General features: G+C 49.1%; 3 protein-coding genes across 3 annotated transcripts; all 3 read right to left on the bottom strand.

Moving 5' to 3' along the window:
- Positions 1-6,440: 6,440 nt before the first annotated feature.
- BDW74DRAFT_173941 (uncharacterized protein) lies at positions 6,441-7,418 on the bottom strand (the record flags this gene model as incomplete). The annotated part of the gene is made up of 1 exon (XM_073727906.1): positions 6,441-7,418. One exon carries the CDS (start codon positions 7,416-7,418, stop codon positions 6,441-6,443), a length of 978 nt encoding a protein of 325 aa, XP_073587434.1.
- A 4,712-nt stretch (positions 7,419-12,130) lies between these two features.
- BDW74DRAFT_173940 (uncharacterized protein) lies at positions 12,131-14,274 on the bottom strand (the record flags this gene model as incomplete). The annotated part of the gene is made up of 2 exons (XM_073727905.1): positions 12,131-13,036; positions 13,090-14,274. 2 exons carry the CDS (start codon positions 14,272-14,274, stop codon positions 12,131-12,133), a joined length of 2,091 nt encoding a protein of 696 aa, XP_073587433.1.
- A 1,315-nt stretch (positions 14,275-15,589) lies between these two features.
- Positions 15,590-17,882, bottom strand: BDW74DRAFT_187287 (lysophospholipase family protein; the record flags this gene model as incomplete). The annotated part of the gene is made up of 2 exons (XM_073731447.1): positions 15,590-15,671; positions 16,036-17,882. The coding sequence occupies 2 exons, from the start codon at positions 17,880-17,882 to the stop codon at positions 15,590-15,592; spliced, it is 1,929 nt and encodes a 642-aa protein (XP_073587432.1).
- Positions 17,883-25,417: the final 7,535 nt, after the last annotated feature.

Raw genomic sequence — 25,417 nt, 5'->3', positions numbered from 1 at the left:
TAATAATCTTTACATAGTCTGAGAGCGGCGGAGGAATGTTCCTTATTCCCATTGTTTAAGATAGATTTACTCAGGCCGCAGATTCCGGTGTCTTCGCTTTTAGTGAGACTAGCGATGCTCAGGCTTTATGGCAACCATTCAAACACCGCGAATGGCCTCCTATAGCAGATGGGCATTTGCGTGAGCTGGTGTAAGCGCGCTTATCGGCAAATACTTGGATACATCCAGTACTCTACCTAATACCAACACATGTGTATCCTCACGTCTTGCTTTCCCTCTTACATGAAATACATCGTGAATGAAGCTATACTACTGACCCGCGGCGAAGGTTGTGGATTTTTCATTTTCCTGGGGCGCAAGAAACACCCACATGAAGTGACGGTCTCATCAGGTGTAATATTGCAGCAGAAAGGCATGGTACCATCACTCGCATCATTGATGTCTATCTTCCCCCTGGACTGGCTAGTTGGCAATCACCATGTCGGCCAACGAACCATATATCGTAAGCAGTGTATTTTGAGCATGGCCTCAGCCCACGGGCGCCGTGCGTCTAGATACCTCGGCCTGTAATTCAGGACAGCACAGACGGCAAAGAATTTCTTTGCGAGCTAATGAACCCAGCTGAATGGTATTATATGTAGGCTCCGCAGGACATATGTCGCGCGCAACGCGCTCGCTATGGAACGTCATATAACTATTCAAAAGGGCCCGCGTGAATTCATTCTGTTTTCCCATGCTTATGCCCAACCCCAACTTTTATATCAGCGTACTCCGAAGCCGACACATGGAGGGTTTGTACGTGTGTTGGGAGATATTGCATGATCAGCACTGCACCCGAGGCTCCTTCTTCCCCAGCTAGCCCTTCATGTGAATACCGGTATTGCAAAGACGAGTGCTAGTGTGGTAGGAGGGCAAAGGGCCGTCCTCTAAAGGAGCTAGGTGTCTCTCCATATCCACCTGGCGAGATCTATTGCAGTGGTCTTGTTGTGCGTGTGCTATTCAATGGGATTTATGGGAGCAAACTTGAATAAAGCCCAGGGCCCCATGGGCATGTAACCTGAGGAGAATAAAAGGTGGATAAGTCTGTGTCTGAAGGTAGAATGCAAAACAGGCCTTTTGAGAAGTTTTATAGTCCTCCATGCGCAGCTAGTCGGATCGTCGCATCCATAAAACTGGGCTGTGTGTGTATGCCTTAGGGGATGGGAGTCTGTACCTTGAGACCGGCCTGTGCTACTCAGTGAGTGCCGTCCATTTTGTAGCATGCAACCAGATAGCATGCAGCCAGCTTCACCGCGGATACTTTCCCTCTTGCAGTTGGCTTCAAGGAGGCCTCGGGTTTGTGTAATCTCAAGCTTCATTCGAGGCTGATTCTGCGGCGAAGTATATGGCCCTGGGGGTGTCCTGGAGTAACGTAGCCTCTAAATAAGCCGTAATTTATTTGTCAGAGATCTAGGTATATACAGAGACCTCCAGCTAAATTCACCAAGTCTTGGGTTCGCTCGCCCTAGGTGATAACATCATCACAGATTTCTAGGTATAGATGTGGGAAACTCTCCAGAGACAAGCACCTGCATGTTTCCTTAATCACCAATTGACTTCCGTCCCAACCTGAGACACGTATATCCTATGTAGTGCGAAGGAGTACTAATATTAAGTCCCGGATTCTACTTATTGCCTCAAAGTAACATCCTCCTTATGCTATCCCATGAACAGTAAACAAGTCGGTAGCAGGCGATATGGAGGAAAACCAGTATGCGGAAGCGTCCGGAGCCGGCACCGCCGTGGCGGTTACTCATAGCGAGCGAATTACAGTCTCTACGACCTATACCTCCAGGTTGCGTATGAATCGTGTGACTTCAGGTGAGCAAGCCAAGGATCATCCACAATTCGACCATTTTGCGTTTGTAGACACGCATCAGTCCACGAATCAGTCCATCATCAGCCGAGCCACTACATCATGGTGAAGATGCTTCCAGATGGTCTCTATAGCTTCGCTGGCCTGCAATAGTCAGGCCCGTGGTTCTGACAATCCCATTCGAGCCGAAGTTGTATGGGAATGCGTGAGCCTACGATCTCCTGACATGTGCTCGGGGGGCCGAGAGATCCAGACACCGGTAAGTATGATTCAAAGGTTACTGCGTGCAGTCAGCTATGGTATGGACACAAAAGTCCCATATGCTAGAGAGTAGAGGTGGCTCTCGCAACTCGTCATGAAGCTACTGACGACCAGCTGGCAAGAATGATGGGTCGGGGTCTCCGGAAGTCTATATCACACTCCTGTCCAGGTTTTGGATGTCACGGCTCGTAGGTAGAGATCTGGTTTCCCATTCCCAATTATCCCGGCGGGGCATCAGATGGGGGTCGATCGACTTCAAGAAACGGGCCCGGAGCCGATGGACAAGGCGCAGCTTGATAGACCAAGAACTTTGCATCAATAGCGTCGTGAGTGAGGCGTTTAATTCCTGTACCCCACGGCCTAGCGTATATAGGTATTGGCTCCAAGCCCTGGAGGAAGAGGTAGCCCAAGTGGCGGCACCTGAGCAGCCGTACGCGCCTTTCATGTCTCCTTAGATGAACAGTACCATATGTTTGAGGAGTTTGGTACCTGCAATTGGCCGCATTCTGGGCTCAATCTACGCGCCAATGAACCGTTCCGACCGCCACAACATGACCCCTGGTACCTAACGATCTCAACAGGACAGGACACAAGACATGTAGTCCCTTGACGCGAGTTCTGCTTGGCCCGTTGTATAAGTCCTGGGAAACCTTGGAACTTCCCATTCGTAGGAAGTTATGCAGGAAGGGAGGCCACCTGCAGCACACGCAAGGTGTCCCTTCATGCCAGAGCAAATGTCACTGGCTTGTTGTAATCGAAGCTAACGATGGAATCGGAGGGCTCACCATAGCGACAATAAGGTCGAGTGCGACCCTCGCTTACGGCATCGCGTACTCTTCTGCTCCTAGTCAAACACAATACTGTAGGTACTTGCATATTCTGTCACGGGTTAGGGTTGTTGAGCTAGATAGCCCTAACTCGTCCGCATTCCTCATCAGACGGAGTCTCCTTGGCTACATGTGGGTGCAGGTAGACTTCCATTTGGAGGGAAAGCTTATAAAAACCCATAATTTCATGCAGACAAAGTGCCAACCATCCATGGTTGGGTCATCACTCACTGTGAACGTGGCCTGGTACGTAGATGGCTGGGCGTCATGATCGGCGACATCTCCATCCCAACTATACCATATTTCGCAGCGTTATGCGTTACTCTATTCCACCAAACTCAGTCTTGCCTCTAGGCGGATGGCAAATATAGGGGGCCTTCTCCTAAGGTTGTTTCGTAGAGTCACCTCCATGGACGCGGGGCCCGAGGCACGACATATCCATTTGCGGGGGGAGTTTGCGCCATGAATCGCAAGAATACAGTTTCATACCCTTGGTCGAAAAATACGCTCCCATCCTTTGTACCCGTGTTCCCGCCTAGACATGACCTAAGCGTTGCCAACGCGTTCTTTAGCTTATGTCGGAGAAAGACCGATGTCGTTTCAAGTTCCATCTACTAGGAATGTGTGAGTCTGCAGCCCTAGCTGGTACCTGATACCTTCGAGCGGTTTTGACGTCCCTTCCAGTCGTCGTACCCTTCTCCCCGGCTCTCAACAACGTTCTCGTTGTCCTTTCATCCTTTTCGCTGTTAGGATTAACACCCTCAAGGCGCTGGTTATGACAGGTAGAGGCGCCACATCAAATCAAGATCCGCAATTTTCTCTGGCTTGCCACGGGCCCATCCACTCTCCGGGCTATTTATCGCAATTGTAAGCAGTTCAGTACCCACGGCATTTCGAACAGCTCGACGGACGCCGGGTACAAGGCCTAAGTGTGCGCTAACAGTCAAGGTTCTCTATGGTACATAGGAATCGTTCTCTTCTCTAGAACGAAAGGTTTTGTCGTCTTCGAGGTCGCTTTCTGCCACCCATGGATTCTTTAGTACACTGCTCTGATGTACCCTTTGCGTGAGCACTCAGAGTACTATGGTAGACAAATTGTACTCCGATGTCTGCCGTGGTTCTTCCGTCCTGGGTGGTCTGAACTGGCTGCATATTCCAGGCCAGCTCAACCAACCTCCACAATGAGCTTCGGGTTAAGCCACTCGTCCCACGACGAAGTCGAGGACATCCGTCCACTTCTTCTCTGTTGACAGCGGCTTTTCAACGGCGACAGAGATTCAATAGCAATCCTGCCCCCGCCGAAGAGCACAAGGCATGGCGTAGTGATACCGTTGTCTTCATTAATTGATCCCGGGACCGGTACGTGGGTAAAGTGTAGGGGTAGACATGTGCGTCTTCGAAGGTTGCTTTATTGTTTATCTACAACCTATGCACCTCGCCGGAAGCAAATGCTAACTACTATGCTAGGTTCAGCATGGTAATCTCTAGATTTCTTTTACCGCGGAGTTGGGAAATATTCGTCACCAGACCTCGATCTCGGTCACTGAGAAGATGACATCCAGCTCACTTCCTTCCTCTCATATGACACGACGTCCTCATGCCGCTGGCAAAATACCCACCCCTCATCGTGTACCCCACCGGCAAACGGATGAAGCATTTACTGCATTCAGACCAGGGGTCCTTACTCATATGCCGTCAGTGGGACATCCACTTCGCAACCGCCGGGATACCGAACCCGAGTGAGGCCCAGGTGCGGTACTGCTTCGCGTGTTTCTAGTGGTGGATTATTCATGTAGCTGCCGTGTCCACGGGTCAAGGTACTTCATACGATGGACGCTGTGGGCGTACGTCAACATCAACATCGGCTGAGACATACGCCACCCATGGCAGTGCTCTGCCCAGATGAGACACATGAGACACACGCCCGTGTGCGTGGCGGTAGAGAAGCAGTTCTTAAGGTGACCTAAGTAGGTATATTGATTGATTTTCCATGGTGGATGATGGGCAATTCACTAGGTAATCTATGAATAGCCTTGTGTAGCCTGCAACAGGAAAATTAAAGCAGCAACCACATCATGTCTTTGCGGTTGAGTTCTTCCCCGGCGATGTGTGTACTTCGCACGCCTTTATGAACATACGTCACTTGAATTCTAACGTATGAAGTGCACAAAACAGGAAGCTAGCTGTATTGGCCGGGACATCAATATTCATATTCAGCGGAAAGGAAAAACAGAACAGCTTCTTCTTTGCTTCCAGGCTCTCGTCCAGACGGCTTGCCATGTTCGTGCCAAGTATATTGCGTGTGTTCGAGCCGCCTAATTGGAATATAAGCATGACTTGGGTGCAGGTTACTTGATTGCTTGCCTGCATCATTAAAGACACCAACAGCAGCCGCCTACCACTGCTCTTGGATATATGCACGACAAGCGGGTATTCAAAGTGTCCTGGTTCTCTCCCTCGCACAATGTTGAAGTAAACGACAGTGTTTGATGGTATGAGAAAGGGGGCGCATCCCATGTACCCATATTTGTAGACCTCTTGCCACCTCGGGAATATTCTAATTACCTTTAGTGAAAATGATGAAGAACCTTCTATCCTGGGGTGTCCATCCCACATCATCAGATCATTCATATCGGCACTCTTTTTGATTAATGAGTATAGGTACGAATTTCACGAGGCTTGCGCCGTACTATGGTAGCCGCCTGCTTTTCAAGATTATGCTTAGTGGCACAATCACTTAGCGCATGGTTTACCGGTTCTGAATAAAATTTTCCCCCTCGGCAACGAGGCATCCTTATGCATACTTGTACCAACTATCAATCCAATTATTGCGCGTTGCATTGCTACCTTGCCGACTTTGCGTAAAGGGGCTCGGGTTAGGGGGCCCCATGGGCCTCTATCAAGGACTCTGGGCAATCCAGTGGCTGGAGAGGTATTTGGCATATTCAATTTTAAACGCTTCGCCATAAGGATTCTTGCAAGAGGCCGACTAGAAGCAGCGGTTACCTTGCGGCCAGTGAAGCGTTATGTTCGGGTACCTGTATTATTCCACCCACTCGTGCTAGGTACTCTCCTGCTACACTAATGATAGACTTCTGCTCTATCCAGTTGAATCAGCAACAAACACGAATATAAGGCAAGGCAGCCTCACTCAGAAATCGTGAACGTCAAACTAGTCTATTTAAGTTGGTACGCCTTCCCATTACTATATTATCAAGATTTTGTTTCTTATGGTCCCACAATATATAGTTATAAAGGCGTAATTGATTTGCCCTTGGCCACTCTGCTTAATATATCGTTAAACTGTTTCTAATGAAACTATGGCATGTACTATAGCTGAATCAAGATGATCGAGGTCAAATTATTATTCGCGATATAAAACCATCTGGGACACAGTCAGTACCATGGCATCGGTAAACATCATCTCAAACAACGAAACACACAAAAGCAACAAATAAAGCAAGGCAAAAACACACCTCAACCAGGTTGTACGATACTTACGGGTACTGTTCCCCCTCCCCCTCATGCGAGCAGCTCTTCAACAGCGCGTCCAACTTGGCCATCTCCCCCTTCGTAGCCTCCAACTCGGCCTGCACGGCCTTAACCTCCGCATCGACCTTACTAAACTCATTTTCAAACTCCTCAATGTTCCGCTCTTGCTCAGTAAGATTTGCCTGCGTCTGACTATACAGGTTCCGGTATGCATTGAACTGCGCCGTCATATCCTTCAGGTCCTTCGTCGTCTTCTGCGAAGCGAGGATGCGCTCGGTCAACCTGTCCATCAGCCGCACCGTCGTCGCGCGATTGAACTCTTCGCTCTCTGCCAGCATGTCTTCTAGCTGTGCGATCACCTCGCGGTACTCGGCGACTTCTTCGCGGGCGGACTCGAGTTGGAGAGAGGGGTGGGGGTGGGGGGTACGCACGCGGCCGGGGATGAAGGGGTCGTAGGCGACTTGTAGGGTGTCGGGCGGGAAGTTATCGTCCGTGTCGAGGTCCGTTAGGGGGTTTAGCGAGTTCCCGGTTGGGCGGGGCATCCCGGTTGGGATCGGGAGGTGACGAGCTCGGAGAATTTCTTCAGGGACGGGCAGGGTTATGTTGGTAGCTGGGGCAGGGGTAGGGCGCAGGACTGCGTTGTCCCTGGGGACGTCACTGTCCGAGTCATCGCTGATCTCGATGGGTTCCTGGGGGGTCTGTCCCCGCATGCGATGGTCCATGCTTTCCAGGAACGCCTTGTCCTTTGCGGATACCTTCGGGGATTTTATGAGCTTGGTTGTTACAATGTTAATAACATCCCAGTTTATTGGCTCCGCGAGGGGTCGATTGGCGTCTGTTCCTTCGGCAGAGGCCTGGTTCGGAACATTCCGAACTTCCATCGTTGGTGGTTGGGGGAGATCCCGGACGTAGTGGCTGGTGAGACACTCTGCCGTGGGTGGCTTCCTGCAGTTTAGGCACTCCTGGGTCGGCGCTTGGGACATCGTTTCTTGTGAAGGGATCTTGGTGGTTGAGTAGATCTGGTTGTTAGATGTCTGGAATCCCGTTCGGACGTGACCTCGGGAGGCTGTCGTGGATGGCTAGACAGTTTGAAGTATTTCCAATCGATAGTTGATGAGAACCCTGTCCAGAAGGAGGTATCAATGTCTATTTATCTCCTTTCTCTTCGAACGTCCCATTCTGATTCTCTCTGTATTTCGTGCATTGTATGCAACTTTCCTCGCACGCTCATTGTTCCTGTACCATTATTGATCACTGCTCTTTGTTGAGGACCCAGCGTGATCCTTTATCCCTTTCAATCCCTGATCCCTTTCAATCCCTGACAAAATCCTTTGTTCTGCACACGACCGAGTCTCATACTCGAACTTCCGACGATAGGAGAATTTGCGATGGTTCCGTGGCTTGGATAATGTTTTGCACACAGACACCCATTGAAAGCTGCTCGAACTGACAATCACTTTCGCTCTCTTCTTGTAGCTCCGTATAGTCCCCATTTTCTCTGTTATTTCCATGACAAATTGCATGGCATCGGCCCGCAGTCACTGCTGGCCCCCGCCCTTCCCAATCGCACGTGCGATGTTGAAGCGTGATTCTACTACTTGCGCAATGACACCTATCAAATGAACAGTAGACAGGAATTCCACATACCACTTGCCGAGATCTGACGAGAGCGTATGATGAATTCGAAGATGACTATCTTTTGTGACTTTAAAGGTTCACCCTGCCAAGGTTGGTGGTGTGAACTGTATTTCGAGTAGCTTTCAGTTGTGACCATGCATTAATTGGACGGAATCGTTGTTACAACTGCCTTTTACCAAAGGATACTGTTCCATCTTCAAGTAATGGTAGGTTCGCTAGGGTAGCATCTCAGGTAGATGCATGGACAGGGGCAAACTCTGCTTTCCCTCTAGATCACCAGTTGTCCACTTGGAACCAAAGGGGGAACTGAGATATCGGACATGATGGTGAACCCGAGTGACAATGGACTAGCCCAATAACCAACGGCGGACTTTGGACGTTCAAGTCATGCTGTCCCCGGCCATTTTACAAATCACCCATATCGGGAGGCCGATTTGCCTGGCGCCTCGAATCTGTGGCCAGTACCTAGGTAGGGTCCGCAGAATGTGTCCGAGAATGCTGGGGCTTGGTTCGCAAGTCCTTAGCCAGCACACCTGATGTGAGTACTGTTTCCATATATACAGAGTGTACGTGGGGATTCGGGTTTCGGTAACGGCCTTGTGTGCAAGAAAAAGTTGCAAGCGTGCGTCCTTGGCTGTTGCAATAGACCCAAAGAAACCCCCAATCCTGCGCCATAGTACGACCGGATTTTGACATGATTTCAGTCTGGAACCAAACAGCCATCGGCAAAAGTGCCGTGTTTGTGATCTTCCAGGGCTGCGGTGCAGTGTTCCGGTTTATCTCTCTAACGATTCGGAGTGCCTATCCTCAAACCTGGTTTCCTCCTCTATCTCCAGTCGTTACTGGACGGTCCTCTAGGTTTGATCTACCATACAACGGCTAGCCTTTGGCATGGCTAGAGGCTATGAAGCTGCTATCCATCATGAGAGCATGCTTTATCACGCACTAGCATCCGCCATGGTTTTAATCAGCTCACCATATCCAGCTTTTGCAATCCCCGCTGCTAACCTGGCACCATACGTTTCGATACGTCCTGGTACATAGCTGTCGCTACTATGCGTAGCGGAGAAACGAACCCCTGCGTAGAGCATGTCATCGGCGCTATGATATGCCCCACAGGCCTGCGCAAGAACCATGACACTCCCTCCGGCTGGACAGTATTAATCTCTCGCACGTAGTCTGTTGATCTATGGGTTGCCAAGGAGAGCATGCACCTGCTCGCTTCTTCATTGCTGAACCAGGGACATGTTCTCTGTGTCATGACAACGACTTCTTGTCTTGGATATAAAGATCCAGAACAGCCCGCAACACCACATGCGTTGTGAAGAGGAACTAAGTTGATTCCCTTTTGAACGCACGGGGTGTAGTGTTGGCTTGTGATATCGAGATGGCATTTAGCGCATATCCAAGAGTTTAGAGACGCTTTGATACCTCGGTAGCAACAGCTACGTGCGTATCAAAAGGCGCGTATACACCTTAGGGCTAAATATCAGGCTTGTTCGCATCCTTGTTTGCACCATAGACACCGGCATCAGGTCTACGTCTTCCTCATCCACTAAATAACCAAGCCTTGCTTTATCAGTAGTTCTAATGTTCGACGTATGGGCACTCTGAAATTAAGGGGCACTGGGTAGTTCCCAAGCCACATACAATCGTAGTTAATTTTGAATGCAACACCCTACAACCATTGAAAACATCGACCGGATTATTCTCTGCAAAAGTACTCACAATACCGTATATGGATTTATAGCCCTCTTATCTCGTTGGCTTGCAAGCGTTCAAACGACAGTCAAAGAGGAGGAGGCCATGTTGGCGAGTTGCCAGAGGATACCTGCTTCCTCCGGCCCCTAACGTATTCCACCGCATCACAGATGGTCAATTGCGGATTACCGGCGCACCTGCACAAAACTTTGACTTGTGATTTGAAGATAGTGCCGTGCCAACAATTGAACTCCGGGGACGACCAAGCCATAAACGCTGCTGTAGATCCTGGTGCAGAGTGCCCTGCCCGAAAACTAACTTGTTTTTGACCGTGGGGCTTATCCAAAGGCGTATACCTAATGGATAGTATGGTATGTCGACGAGTCAGATCCCGTCTGTCCTCAAGAAGCTTATCGATATCAGCACCTTCTCTGGGGACAGTTGAAGCCGTTTGGTCCTGTTCAGAGGGAGGGTCATGTCGCATAGTATGGGACCGGAACACCCTATCATTGCGTTCGGCTGCTTGGCACCTGCAGGTGAGTCATTGGCCTTAATCACCAGTCGGTTAGCGACGTCTGGTTATAACCCTACCTATCATATCCCACGCATCTGGGCTGAGGTACGCGTCGCAGATATGCGATTAAGTTTGAGTTATATACTCTCTGGAATCTCCTTGCAGTTGTCACTTGCTGCGACAGACTGTATTATTTGATAATGTCTTCCAGCTCTGAATAGAGCTGTTGGTTCTGATGTCCAATACCATGGTCTAATCCTGTCAGCACAGAACCACAACCAATATATAGAAATCCCATGATATCAGAGGGAATCGCTAGTTAAAAGGAAAGCCACGAAGCCCAGGCCTGACCAAATCGCTTGTCTCGATGATTAGTAAATTATCCTACCTACTGTACTCCCGTTATCGCAGCACTAAACATGGTCTGCAGTTACCACACCCAACAGACGAAGCCGCATGAGGTTATGGTACGTACAAAAGAGCCATATCTGACCCTTGGACACTATAGTATGTCACTGCCGAAGTAGGTATCTCACCCAGGCCTGACACTCTTCTACATCCTGTTTCTCCCAATAAGCGTAGAATTGAGAGGCTGAGTATAAAAGCAATGCTCCCACCTGGTCAGATTGGCGCAGAAGATGGCGGGAGTAAGAGCTTGTTTAGTCCGAATTCGTATGTCTCGCGTGATTGAATTGGCTGATATTATAGCTGATACCCCCCGGTGCTGTTGATGCATCCATGGGTAACAAGGACAGCTAAGGGTATGATGGCTACCACGGCACATAATGGTTTATTTGCATGGCGCTTATTTTAGGTCCCGGACGATTCACTTTCCAACCCACAAACCAACTTGGAACCATGACCTTCGGTCATCGACGCCAAAGGGTGGGTGCAAATAATTCCTTTTACCCGCTTTCTACTGTCAGTTATGAATTACCGCTTGATGAACAGCATACGGTATCGTAGTGATCTTTTGCCAGTCCTTTGCCGTGAAATTACTGGGGCCTAGAAGAACACCACCCAGACATGCACCATCCTCGGCATCCCGTCGATGGTCATCTCATTGTGGCCATCTGGGATGAATAGGTCTGTCCACCCAATCGCGCGTGCACAGAACCAGGACTCAGGGATATTTCGTAAGGGACAGATTGAAGTTGAGCAAACCCTTCTCTTCTGTCGGTTACTGACATGTATAATTCGAGGTTTTCTCTAAAAGACTTCTTCGGAAAGATGCAGCAATTCTTGGATGCATGTCTGTCATGGGTTGCAGTCTTGACTCTTTGATAGGTCGGTGGATCAAAAGACTCAGCACACATGCGTGAATGCTAGCCATGGGAATGGCATGGCCGGTCAATGCGTCAGCGCGATTTAATCACGATGATTTGAGGCATGTTCCTGCTGCCTATTCCAGTGTCTAGAGACTACAGGAGGTCCTCTTACACATAGGCTGTACTAAAAGTTTAATAGTCCATTTACAGTGCCCTGCTTCGGAATTCGCTATAGCCCATGGAAACGGCGTGTAGGAGATTGAGTCGGCGACAAGAAGGGAGGGCCGGTAGCTATCCTAATGCCCGCCGATTGCAGTTACTTCAGTTCCCTGGATGCGCATTTGGGTAGGATACTGCTACCACCTGCAGTACCAACAGTGCCACCGTTTGGCAAATGAAATACAAATGTTGGGCAGGTCAACGATAGGTCTGATTCTGAGAGTGGTGAGTTGTAGACAACGACAACGCCTGGAGATATCATTACTTAAGAGGTTCAGAGTATGCACGGGCATACATCACATACCTTGGTACCCTATTAACTCGTGGATACCAGAACGCGAGCTTGGAAAGTCACTCAAAGACAATTCAGCACGAATCCCCTCCGCCGATCCAAAACCTCCAACTTAACCTTGACATCCTGTGCCGCCAGATCCATTTGGCTCGAGGTCAGAAGCCTCTCGCTGTAGACTTCATCATCCCACCGCAGCCCCTCAAGCCCATGGAACAGGAGAGCCAGCACAGACGATTTCCACAACCTCAGGCCCCGGCGTCTATTCACCAAAACCGTCAGTGCCAGAAACACAACGGCCATCGCAACCAGCGCAGAAGGGAAGATCAGCCACGGCCACTGCACGGAGACGTAGACTTCCGCCGTGCGCACTGTCCCGGGGACCATTGCTGCCGCTGTGTAATGACTAGTGCTATTGGTATGATTCGTAGTCCCGCGCGCGGTCAGCCCAGCCTTCGTGAACGACGCCGCAACATTCCGCACGACAGCCTCCAGCCCCACTGTCGCTATCCGGTCTAGGATGGGCGTTTTGATGATCGTGCCGGTCGTGCTGTTGTCGAAGGTCTCGTATGTCTGCGGCACGTCGGACTCGCCCCATTCGGTGAAGGCCGCGGAGCCGTTGTACTGCGTGCGTTCCTCGCTAAAGTAGTCGTACAGGCAGTATGTGTCTGTTGGGCAGAACGCGGATGCGGATGCGTTCCCGTTGGGCGTGCCTACAAAGCTCGAGGGCGTGATCTGGGTTATACCAGGACCGACCGCGGAGCCCCCGACCGCGGTTTCGGGGGTCCAGCAGAAGCGGGACTCGGCGGGGACGGGGGACTCGGAGCTATTGGTCCAGTGCGGGTTCTCGAACATGGCCCCGTACTCGGGCTCCGAGGTGTCGACGGTAAGAACGCCATTGGAGACGGCGACCGTGTACGTTCTCGCGCACAGCGAGAGCACGCATTGCGTGGCGCTCTTCAGCACAAATGTCTGCTGGATGTCGAGCATGGGATCTTACCCGCAAGATCCAGCTCCGCATGGACAAACACATACAGCGGATCCGTGACGCCCAGGAACGTGGCATTGCGCGTCCCCGCGGCCTGATAATACGGCGTCCAGACCGTCTGCCTTGGGAACCCGAGGCGCAGCAGGCTTGCATAGTCCGGCTGCACGTCGACAACCACCAACCCACTTGTCTGCAGGGACTGCGGCAGACCCAGCGTCAAGCGCGGCTTGATGGTTCCCGGGATGGTGGTGTTGATTTCCGTTCGATCCCAGCTGAGCCTACTGGCGTGCGTCACGTCCTCGCAGTGGCTGCACATCCCGACCGATTGGAACGGCGGCCACGTACAATTGCCCGAGGGGCACGTCGGCCGCACCTCGAAGCTGGACTTAGGTTCCTCCGCCCACACCCCCGTGTAGAGAATGGACCGGGTATCGGCGCCCAGGAACTCGGGCAGGAGAACAAGCGCCTGTGGGGCGGCGGCGCTGCTCGAGTTGTCGTCTTGGACCTCGCGCAGTGGGTACGTGATGGGCTGCTGCATGAAGGAATCGAACGCCAGGGCGAGAAGCATCACCAGCGCCCCCAGCGACACGAGGGAGTGGCACCTGTGCTGCGCCAGGATCAACGCCGAGCCCAGCGGCCCCCGGCTTGCGCTGTCGAAGAGCTGGATCCCGTCTAGCTGCTGCGCCTTGGGGCCCTTGTGGTACCAGGGCCACTTGAGTTGCCCGATGCATTCTCCGATCACGTAGATCAGCGAGGATTTGCAAGCCGTGCCGAGAAGCGAGACAATGGTGTTGAGGGTTAGGCCGCGTGCGAGGGTTGGCGGGGTGTTCCCGTTTGTAACGAAGAGGAGGCAGCTCACGGCGGCGAAGCAGGCGATGCTGAAGCCCATCATCAGGACTTCGTAGAACCATGTGTCTATGATGCGAGCAAATCTTCCTGGAGTCTTCGGTTGTTTGCGTGAGGATACTGCAGGCGGAGTGTTCGGCCGGGTGAGTAGGGTTTGTTCGGATGTTGAGTTGTCGGTCTCGGGCGCGGGAGTACTGGCAGGATCAGGGTGCTCGCCGGGTTCAGGAGGGTTTGTATTTGACCTGGCAAGTAATGCATGTTCGGGGGCTGCTGGATCGTATTCTTCTCGTTCAAGTGAAGTTGTGGTCATGCCCTCGATTTGCATTGTCTCCGAGGGATACACTCCCATCACGGGAATATTTAGGTCAAGTGACATCTTTCAGATGGTTCACACAAAGGAAACCAAAACTGGATAATCTTACTTCTCGCAGCCTCTCGCATCACGCTTGACGGAGGGCGTGGCTGCCTTAAACCGCGCTGCGAACAAGGCTGAAACGGTCAGGTCTCAAGGAATGGTAAGAGGAGGGCTGCACAGGATAAGCAGGAGGCAACAGCGTCAGCATGACCCAGAACTATTTATACCCCAGTATTAAGCTACGATAGTAGGCCTCCATACGTCTCTGTAGTCTTGCAGGGGATGGGGAGATAGTCGACCTGTCGGCTAGTGGTATTCAGGCCATTCTGTCAGATTTCCATTTAGATCCATCTGCGTTTTCCGGTCCGGGATAGCAGCCAGTGGAGAATGAAGGCTGACCGGAGACATTATGGTAAGCAAGGCTGAGAAGACTGGGTCTTGCATATTGTGGTCGAACGCCAGGGATCGGGGTTCAACATCCATGGATTCTGCAGGTGCCGGCTAAGACGCAGCCTCGCCGTGGCTTCACCCTGAGGAAACCCCGACACGCGTGGGTGATCGCTTGGGTCTACCCAGCTTAATAACACAATATTTGGTTTGTTTCCTGAGCTACTGATAGCTCTGGCCAGTGCGTGTTATGCCGTTGTATGGAAACCCTAAGTTGGCCTTTATACCGTCGCTCGGCCAATGGGAGATTCAGGTTAGGTATGTTTGGGAACGGTAATCGTACATCCCTGTTATCTTGCTTTCTTAATCGTGAAGTTATTGAGACAGCTGTGTTGTACGATGATAATAAGCAGCCCTGGTAAGGAAGCTACGCGTCAGAATATGGTACGTCAGATCCCCTCCTCATCTAGGCCTCTGACAGTGAGAGTTTGACTGCCCCTAATGCCGGACTCTTGTCGGCTTGCAGGTCAGTAATCATCGTAATCAGGCTTTGGACCTTATAGTAGGTCGTTAAGGACATAAGGGGACATGCTAGTTGGATAAGTAATAATCAAGGGCCATAATTACAGCGAGACCCCGCTGAACTTTGCCTAGGATTCAAAAGCAAAATCTACATTCTGTTAGTAGTTATTGCTAGGTCTCCATGCCTAGCAAGCCGTTGGACATGGTGATTCCGGGCGTGATATAGGTATAACGAAGCCAGGTCGACATAGCCCTGGCAGCCACAACCAGCCGACATCTATATTTCGTGCCTATCCTGAAAAACTGGCCTATTAAGCAACTGTAAAAGCGATTCCAGTTTGCTAACAATGTATCTGAGGCTGACGTTCTAAGCTACCATGAAAGCCCCAGGGTCCACGTTACTTAGATGGGTACCGAAAAGGGGTACTCAGGCTTTGGTGCTCTGGGCAGCGATGGCTATGGTTAGTAGTCCCGGAGGTGTGTGCAATAGCCCTCGCGTTTTAGGAGCACTCTACGTCTTTTAAACACGTACCGGATGCTAATTAGGTACGTTGTCGCTGCTTCGGCTTGACCCCAGTCTTAATTTATTACCTAGAGGTATGGACCATATGGTATGGCAGCAGGTATAGTACCTATGAAAGACATCCACGGAGAAGCGAATCCCAGCTGAATGTGCTATATAGTAAAGAAAAAAAAAGAAAGGAGCGATTCATTACAGGGTAAACGCCTGAAAAGCAAAAGAAACGTATGAAAAGAATGTACATATAACCAAGTCAACACCCCCTACCCTAAATCGCACCGCCCATCGCCACCGCCGCCGCAAGAACCGCCGTCCACAAGCCAGGCCACTCCCGCCCTATCCGTCCAGCAGACTCCGCCGTAGCAATATACGCCGTGGGCTCGTACCCCTTTACCGCAGTGCTATTAACCGTCCCATCCCAACAATACTCTTCAAAGCAAGAGGTGCACAGCTCCGGCAGCGACGTGTTCGTGCGGTACATCGAGCGCTGCAGGATCGCGCACGCAACGCACGAGCCCCAGTCGCTTGTGTCGGTGTCAAGCGTGCCATTGCCGCGTGTGACGACGTTGTACCCGTTGTTGATGACTGCGTCGCGCTCCTCGTCGCTGTAGGTCAGTTTGAAGGTTGAGAAGTTCGAGGCGTATGTGTACGGGGCGTTGGGGAGGTAGACGATCAGCGGGGGGATGGTGCTGTTCGAGCCTGAGGCAGTGAGGTTCTTGGGATCGCAGCCGAAGAACGTTGGGCGGTTGTTTAGACCAAGGTTGACGAAGGTGTTTACGTCTGGGACAGCGGGGAAGGAGGTGCCGTTTGCCATTTGTGAGGTCTCCAGACTGCGCTGGTAGGTTGCAACCAGCGAGGTCCCGTTTGGCCAGGAGGAGTCTGTGTCGGCCGACGAGTCAATGGCGAAGATCACGTCGACGGCGCGCGGGGGCTGGATGAGCGGGTGCAGGGGGATGTTCTCATTGTCTTCGCCGCCGTCGACGATGGAGAGGGCGGTTGTCTTTGCGTAGTCTGCTTCGGACTCGCGGTACCCGTGGAACGGGTTGGGCGAGTACACGGCGATATCCTCGTGGTTGACGCTGAGGCCCTTGAGCACGGTGCCGATGACGTCTTCGAGAACCTTCGGGATATCCTTTGAGTCGATCTGCAGGAGGAACTCGTTAAACAGGGTGGAGGAGGAGCCCATGATAAAGCCGGCGTTGTCGAAGCCGTTCATGCAGGTGTCGCCGCTGACGGTCCCGTTCGTGTAGTTGGTGCCTAAGTATGCGAGCGGCGCGAAGGCGTACACGGTTGGATCCCAGGATCCGAACTCCCAGGGGGTTACCTCGTAGACGGTGGCGTTGGTCTCAATGATTGTTTCGCCGGGGTTGCGGCCATCCATGACTACCATGGGCAGCGGGTACTGGCCCGTCTTGAAGTCGGGCATATCGGCGATGGAGGACCAGGTGAAGCTGGCGCCGCCGTCGTCGGTTGTGCTGTTGAGCAGCTGGAAGGATAGGGCGCGGCTCCAGTAGTCGGTGAAGGAGGTCTTGTAGCCGGCGTCGGACTTGGCATCGACCTGCTTGATGATTGTCTTCCAGTAGTCGTAGGTGCTGAGGATCTGGATGTGGTGGTTGTTCGGGCCCTCGAGCATGGACTTGGATAGGTCCCAGACCCGGTCGCTGGCTTGCAGGTTGCTGATCGTGGTGAAGTTGTTGGCGAACATGGAGCCCACGAGCCAGCTGCCGCCGCTCAGTCCGGAGACGTATGTCGACGACTGTAAGAGACCTCCTAGGTGGCCTGTTGCGGTGGCATTTTCTGTGCGGGCGTCGAATGCCTTGAGGGCTCCGGCGCCGTTGGTCATTGCACGGTAGCCTCCTCCTGACAGGGCGACCGCTATATTAGGGATGTTGTTTACGTTGCTGGAGTGCTTGTCGATGTATGCGGATGCGTCGAAGGCACCAAGGTCTAGTCGACCCAGCAACTCCTTCATTGGGGCGAGCGTGGCCTTTCGGCGGACCTTGAGCCACTCGGTCTCATGCTCCGACAGATTGTCTGCATCGCGGATTGTCGGTTTGGTAGAGGGACACGATACTTCTTTGGGTGTATAGCCATCGGGGGCGTCAGGTAGGGCGCGGACAGTGACACCAGCAGAACCAGAGACAAGAGAAGCAGCGTTAGCAATGCCAGCTGCTGCGGCGGCGACTAACGGCAACCTCATCGTTTACCTCGGAAATGAATGACTGAAGTTGGAGAAGGGGTTGAAAGGATGAGGAAGCTCGGAAACCCAGGGACAACCTATCTTTTTTATATCTTTTATCTGCAACTGTAGGTATGGGTCTTCCGTCGGTTTCTGCAGCATGTAATCAACCGGACAACGGGGCTCGTATTCAACCTTGCCCTAGATTGGTGCCAGGTAACGGGGCTGTGGATAGGGCTGGTGGAGCCACACCAAGCTTCTTCAGGAATTTCGCATTCGTATCCGACCCTGAGACACAATAATCAGCCTTATCACGAGTCGGTTACGATAGCTAGGCAGCCGCTGGCCGAGAAAATTCAGATTGAGTACCAGACTTTCAGGGGTTCAATAACGGATGTCCATTGCTCCTTTCCCGAATGTCAACGCCATTGCTAACCACCAAAACCTGGGCAATATGTATCAAACATTGATTCCTGGGTAGTCGCGGAAATCCCAGACTATTGCCGTGATGCTGGGCTAGACTAGCGCAAGCCTCTCGGGGTCGTGGCTTGCATATCGAATCTTCCCGCTCTTTAAGCATTATTCTCGGCCAACGGACTCAGGCAGGTAACGGCCCCTTGGATTTTGTTGTGCAGATCCGAAGCTTAGCCGTGCCCTTCTGGCCTGAGGAGAACGAAGGAGCTGACCGATTGGTGCTTTTCCGCAAGCTTGTGGGTCCAAGATCCAAAGTTCTACTCTAAGAGTACCATGGGGTCAGAGCAGCACTTTTCAGATATTGCCGCAGTTGAATCATGCTGATGGAGCTTTCTCTATGTGAGTCGTTAGGTACTTATCTTAGAGGCTTCCAAGCTTGTGGGTGGTGCCAAAAAGCCACAACAGAACTCCAATCCAACCATCCGTCCCCCGTAACTCGGAGTACAATTTGTTATAGATGGAAAAATATAATGGGAATCCCCTTTTGTACGTACCTGCCAGCGCAGGAGGTCCAGAATTCCATCGTGATCTACCATCTCTGTTTTTCGGGCTATGCTACAGCTGGCTTACGCACTCTTTGATGAAGGCTTATCAACAGGAGTAGAACATGGTCAATGCACTTTCGGGTTGGTGCCCTTAAGTGGGAACCGGAAAACACCTCGCGCGCACGCAAGGACGCACATATGCAGCGCGTTTGTAAGGTCTGAGCTGCAGGTACCATATATCTAAGCCTAGTACACTTTATGTCTTAGGCCCTTGTTCGCTCTCTTTACCGTTTATACACCTCTCATTTGCGAATTTGGCGAACATTTTTTAGCGGCCACCTAAGTTCGTACGCCGATCAGCAGAAGGGTGATACAGGACGACCGCTGGACGTGGTATAGAAATCTGTCTTGTCCACGGCTGGTTAACGTTCTATCAAGATCAGTTAGGGCAACCCTGCTCCGGCAATGCAGTCGAAGAAACAGGCTACACAGCGCTCGGATGAAGCTAGACAAATACGATGGCCCTATAATAGTCGGATATTTCTGTGTCTCCTGCTTCATGATAAAGTCCTATCAGGGCCATCTGCGGCTGTCACCTGGAGAGGTAAGAGGCCAGAGAGGTTAAGGCCATGGCAGCGGCGAGGTGTATTGCATTTCAAGCAATACCATGATAGATCTCGGTTGATAGGTAGGACTGAGAAAAGCATAAACCAGGTGTCTCAGGCTTTCAAGAGTCTAGTAACCGTGCAACTGCGAAGACGCGCCTCTTTGGGGGGGGAGACAGGTATGGTGGCTTACGAAATAGATGCCCACGTCCTCTGGGGTACACCAATGGGCTCAGATTACATTAGACAGATCATGGACTTCCGGCCAGGCTTGTCCGTGCTTTACAGGCTTACTAGAGGGTATGCCTAGACTACGGACGAAGAATGCCATCCAGTTTCCTGGTAAGAGAGCAACCTATGCTTTCCCAAGTACTTCTTAGTTGCTCCTCTATACCTGGCCTACAGCGGGCCTGAGCTTGTGGTTTGTGTTCCCATGCCATATATTACACTGGGATCATATCCGTGCCTTCCAGCGCACCCACCGCCTTCGTCTTATGGGTGCGCCACGCATTTTTCGTAGTCACGCATTTTTTGTAGTTTTTAAAATTTTAAAGTCTTTTTAACTTATACAGCCGCGTAACATGTCTAATTTTTATAAAGATTATAAAACCTAATTAAGTAAAGCTGTTACTATCGCCCTATTTAAAAAAAAAAACTAAACATTATAGAAATTACGCGAGAATTCGCGGTGTCTAGCATGATAATATAAAGCCGGATTAAAAAAGTAAAAATATTAATAACTTTTATTATAATAAAGAAAAATACCCTATAGCTGTATTAGGAAAAGGCCTTGGTTAACTAAATTATAAAAATATAAGCTTGGAACCTCCCGCCCACTACTTTTATTATAAAGGCGTGGGCAAACCAGGCGCTTGCCCGCGCGGGGTCTCCGGATAAAAAGGTTAGTAAGATATAGCCATATTAATTTAAGAAGCATGTACCAGCACACCTAGGCCTTGCGCTGGTAAAGTGAAAAATTAAAAAATTAAGGTATATTTAAGTAGAAAACGCAGGGCTTTTAAAGCACTAATATTATTAGCTAAAAGTTCTTTTCCGCGGTGTTCCTGCCTGCCTTGTATATAACTTTAATAAATATAGATTTTAACCAGGCCAGGGGCGGGCTTGCAAGGTTTTTAGTAAATTAAACTGCCCTAATTTTATAAAGGGCAAGCGAGGTAAAAATATTACTATAGTAAAGTGTATTTATATTAATAATTAGCTTATAAATTTATTTTTTATTTTTAAAGCAAGCAGAAGCTATATAAAATGCTGGTATTAAGATAATAAGGCCTTACCAGCTAGTATTATTACTATAATCTTACTAAATAAATAAATATTAGATAAACTCGCGCTTGGCTGGCTAATTTAATTTAACCAGGCTATAAAAAGTATATAAGAATAAATAAAAAGTATTACTTAATATTTAATAGCCATGGCTCGCACTTTATACTTAAATTTTTATAATATTATAAGGATAATAATATTATTCCCTTTAAATTTCTTTCTTATTTAACTTACCTTTGCCAGCCGCTTAACAAAAAGCCATTTCTTAATTATAAGTAATAATTCCAGCTTTTAAATAATAACTTATTATTCTAGGGTGGTAGGCTATACAGGAAGACTAAATTCCTAAAAGTTATTATACTAGTACACGCGAAGGTATTATTATAGTAAATTATTTAAGAAGCATTTAAGGATCACGGGTCTGGCTAGTTAATAAAGTATAAACTATTAAGCAGCTGTCAGAGAAAGCCTGCCGATCCGTCTTAAACCGGTGGGATTTAAGGATATTCTGTGCGCAAGAGTAGAAGGTACAAGTCTTAAGGTCAAAGAGCTTATACAGAAGACTGAATAAAAACTAAAAGGTAGGGTAGCTTGGTTTTTAAAGATAATAAATAGTAATTAAAACTATTTAATATTAAAAAGACAGTCCTTTAAATATATAATATTTAATAAATTAATTATAGCGTTCTGCTTTAACAAGTATGTCCGGTTAAATCCATTATATTACTTTGCTTTGACCGATATGACAGCCAAGAAGTCATTATATTGATACTGCCGTATTGCTATGATCGGTGCGGGTAATCAATGGTTCCGGTTCCTGACGTGACAGCCCGTCACATTGTATCGGTAAGGCAGATCTATTGGCTGATAGCAGCCCGCGCTGGCCGCGTTCCGTGACAGCAGCTTTATAATAAGCTAGTAATCCCTAATATATCCATACTAGAGCTTTGCAGGAGTTATATACCACCTTTATTACTATTTTTTAATATTAAGAATAGTCCTCTAGTAATAATTAACACGCTTATAAGAAATTAGGCAAAGATTATAAAGGATATTACTAATATTTTAAATAAGGCAAGGCAGAATTTAACCAAGATCTTTTAACACCAGATGTTAAAGCTAGAGAAGTTACAAATAATACAGGAAGTAATATATAAAATACACGCTATATAAAAGCCTTAATACTAAAATTATACTAGGTATTAAGTTAAACTACTATCCTAAAATAGGATTATAAAGGTTTATAATATAATTTAGTTAATTAGTAATTATAAGACTAAAAATCGCGCGGCAAAGGAGAGGAAGCTAGTAAAGTAATTTAAAAAAGTTTATAAATATAAACCTACCCAGCGCCCGTAGGAGAATATTTAGCAAGTAATTAAAAATAAAAAATATATTATAAAAATAAAAGAAGACTTTTAAATTAATAAGTAATTATATTTATTATTATATAGCCTTAAATTTCAAAAAACTACAAAAAATGCGTGATTATAAAAAATGCGTGGCGCACCCATAAGACGAACTCGGTGGGTGCGCTGGAAGGCACGGATAATGTCCGTCCAACGGAAACATATCAAGCAGATGTCACGTGCTATTGTTTAATCATAACTAATACAATTGTACCCTTAAACTAAAAAGCGTGAGGTTATAGAAGAACCCTAAATTGCGGCGCACGAACACAGCATAGTTAACGTCTCCTTCCAGTCGCGAGACATACAGGCAATCGCAAATGCTCGAAGGAGTCTGACCTTCAAGGATGATAAGCATCAGCCACAGGCTACCTATGGCGCCCAAGTCGGATGTCGTTATCTCAACACAGACGTTGGCTTATGCCTTTGATATCGGAAGCCACCTGGGAAGCAATCGTGCCGCCGCCCGCGTGAAGCACGCGGTAGGTCTTCTATAATCCTCCGTAAAGCATTCGTGTTCCGGTGATAGGCGTCCCTACATGAACAACAAGCATGGGGACTGAACAAGCTTTTCGTCGTTCGGTAAGCTTGCGACCTACCATCCATATCGAATGGCAAAGTCTACCATACCATCTATGCGTGGCGCCAACCATCGTACGCTAGTCTAGCCTGGTGAAGGAACCCCGCAGAACCATTGCTCTTTTCTGGCCTTTTGAGGCTTCCAGACACAGATGCCAGGATGCACCATGAGCATTACTGGCATCGGTGCCCGTTCGCAATTATTGGGAGCCTGCGTTGAGGCTTTCATGAGGCCTTTAGGGTCAACAGAACGACCGGGCCAGCCATATGGATATATATGAGCAGCTTCTAGATACCAATCTGTCTGAGTACTTGATTAAGCAGGCTTCACCTTGATGGGTCGGGATAGTTCGTATCCTTCTCAAGAAACAAATAAGATCTTGGTAGAGGAGATACTTGTATCGGAGCTGTGGTCAGCTATTTATAGCCATCCATCTTTTCTTTCTTTGTTTTTCTCAAGACTTGTTGAATACATATTCTAATCCAGCCTCCGGCACTGCTGATCTGGTAGGCAGAGAATGGGCCGCCTTGTGGTATCTTGCCGACGGTGCTACCATTGTTCAGCCTGAACATCCATGCCGTTGTGCCAAAATAGCAACTTTGCTAAGGTTACATCGCGGGACCATGGGCTATCACTGAGTAACTCTGCCATAGTACTTGGGGGTTCCTCGAGGTTGGACCGATATCACCTTCCGCATCGTTAACCGTCTATCAAGGCTTGCTGACGCATGAGACAGGACAGCATACGCATGTTGGGTCCTAAGCGGCCCATGGTACGGGCAAGGAGAGGCGCTGCATCTGCTAGAGGGAATGTAATCTCAAGACAACAGTAGAATCTGCACAGATCCGTTATAGCACATATTCTCATCAAGACCGCAGGAGTTTTAACTCTTGGATGAGGAGCCAGTGGCCTGCAAAAATGACTAAGGGGTAACTTAATTTTGTAATAAGGGGAATAGCCTCGCCTGTATATGAAACCGACATAAAAGCGATGTAATCTTTATCAAAGTTCCGTGGAGTTGGGCATTAAATCCTTGCAAGCATGGACGCCTCCCCAACACAAATAAACTGATATGCCTCCGTTGGTGGGCCTGACCCCCCTTTTACGGAATACGTAGTGCGGGCTCAGGAACTACCTAAGTACCGTATAACCATAGCGATAGCATATGCCGCGTATAAAGATGATAATGGCGTGGCCAACCAGCCCTGGGGAAATAGAAAAAAGAATAAACGGCCTAGTTTTACCAGCTAAGTACCCTCGGCAGAAGAACAGAAGGCATGAGGGATACCCTGTGATGGTCCACTTGTATATGTAACCGATGGAGGGGCCGTGCCTTGGGTCATAATATGCCTTCTGGCAACAGGCATGAGTTGCAAGACACACTTATGAGCATTCCTATCTCTTTAAGCCGTTCCACAAACTTCACTTCAGCCGTATGGTGGATTATGGTTCCGCGTCGTTTTATGGAGTCGCCTAGAATTACAAACGCATCTTGGCTCCATACCCGGACGTCGTTACACCAAAAGTATGACTATTGAAGCCGACACTCTTGATCTCCATATATGAGTTGGGTTTAAAGAAGATGTCAAATTGGTGCTTTCATCCTTGCTAACCTCAGGTTCATCGGAAGTGAGGTCCTTGCACGCCCTGCTCCAGGTCGTGTTTTGATACCTTGGTTACTACGCCATGTCACGATGGGAAACATGTCCATGGATGGGTTTCACAGGCGTACATCCCGACGATAGAACCTCCTGTCCATCTATTACCTTTGCCGTGCGCAAGGATACCGCATATAAAGATTTGGGACACATTTTACTGTACTAACATATGGCTCGAGGAGTTCAATGTCTATTCGCTATATCCTTACCTGGCCACTGCCATATCAAAGAGTTTTATACAAAAAGCACATGTCTTCTGTGTTCAAAAGTCGACATGGTTTTAGTCCCATTAGCTTGGAGCCGCGCAAAATTCTGGCATACCATCTACCATGATACCAATTCCCTCCGTGTTTGTTCTGAAAGGTGACTTGTTTCGTAACGTATACAGGTGGCCGTTCTTCGAGATCATCACTGGCTATATTGACGAGGAAGGTGGCAGCAAATGTGCCTTTTCTTTTGACAGGCTTTTGCTAGGGTACTACGTCCATCTAGGCAGAACAGCCTACAGTTGCCACGATTGGGTGTCTTGGTACTACAAACACGGTCTCCATCAAATCATTCTAACCAGCTGGCCTCGCCAGTCTTGGTGTCTGATCATATCGTGGTTGATACGACCCGTAACCTATGAGGGTCAATTTACTAGAAGGTCTCAAGACAGTAAGACTAGTATACTGACAGATATAGCTCGCGTTTAGCATTTCGTCTTTGTGCAACCCGCCCAAACACGGCAGCCCCATGCTTCCTCTAGTTTCTTTTATTCGTGTGCTTGATTGTATACCTCCCTGGAGGTGTGCAGTTGAGTGTAGTCCAGAGTCCCTCGTCGAGCAGGGATATTGTCTTTTACTCTCTAAAGCAGTAACCTTGGAATTTTCGCGTGTCTGGGCTCAACACTGGGTGGCGAATATTCCTAAACACCAGCAGCTTACCCTAGTCCCTTTCAAAAAAGCTTCCTAGCTGACTTAACACACCATAGCATCCAGTTCATGGTTCCGGCCCGGCGATCATTCTTTTTAGCTTTTGCGGCATTAACTGGTTGATAAATGAGGTACTAATAAAGAAAA

Source organism: Aspergillus multicolor, assembly GCF_047715735.1.
Source record: "Aspergillus multicolor strain CBS 133.54 unplaced genomic scaffold BDW74scaffold_3, whole genome shotgun sequence".
In the NCBI taxonomy this organism is placed as follows: domain Eukaryota; kingdom Fungi; phylum Ascomycota; class Eurotiomycetes; order Eurotiales; family Aspergillaceae; genus Aspergillus; species Aspergillus multicolor.
This window is presented reverse-complemented; position numbering and strand designations above follow the sequence as displayed.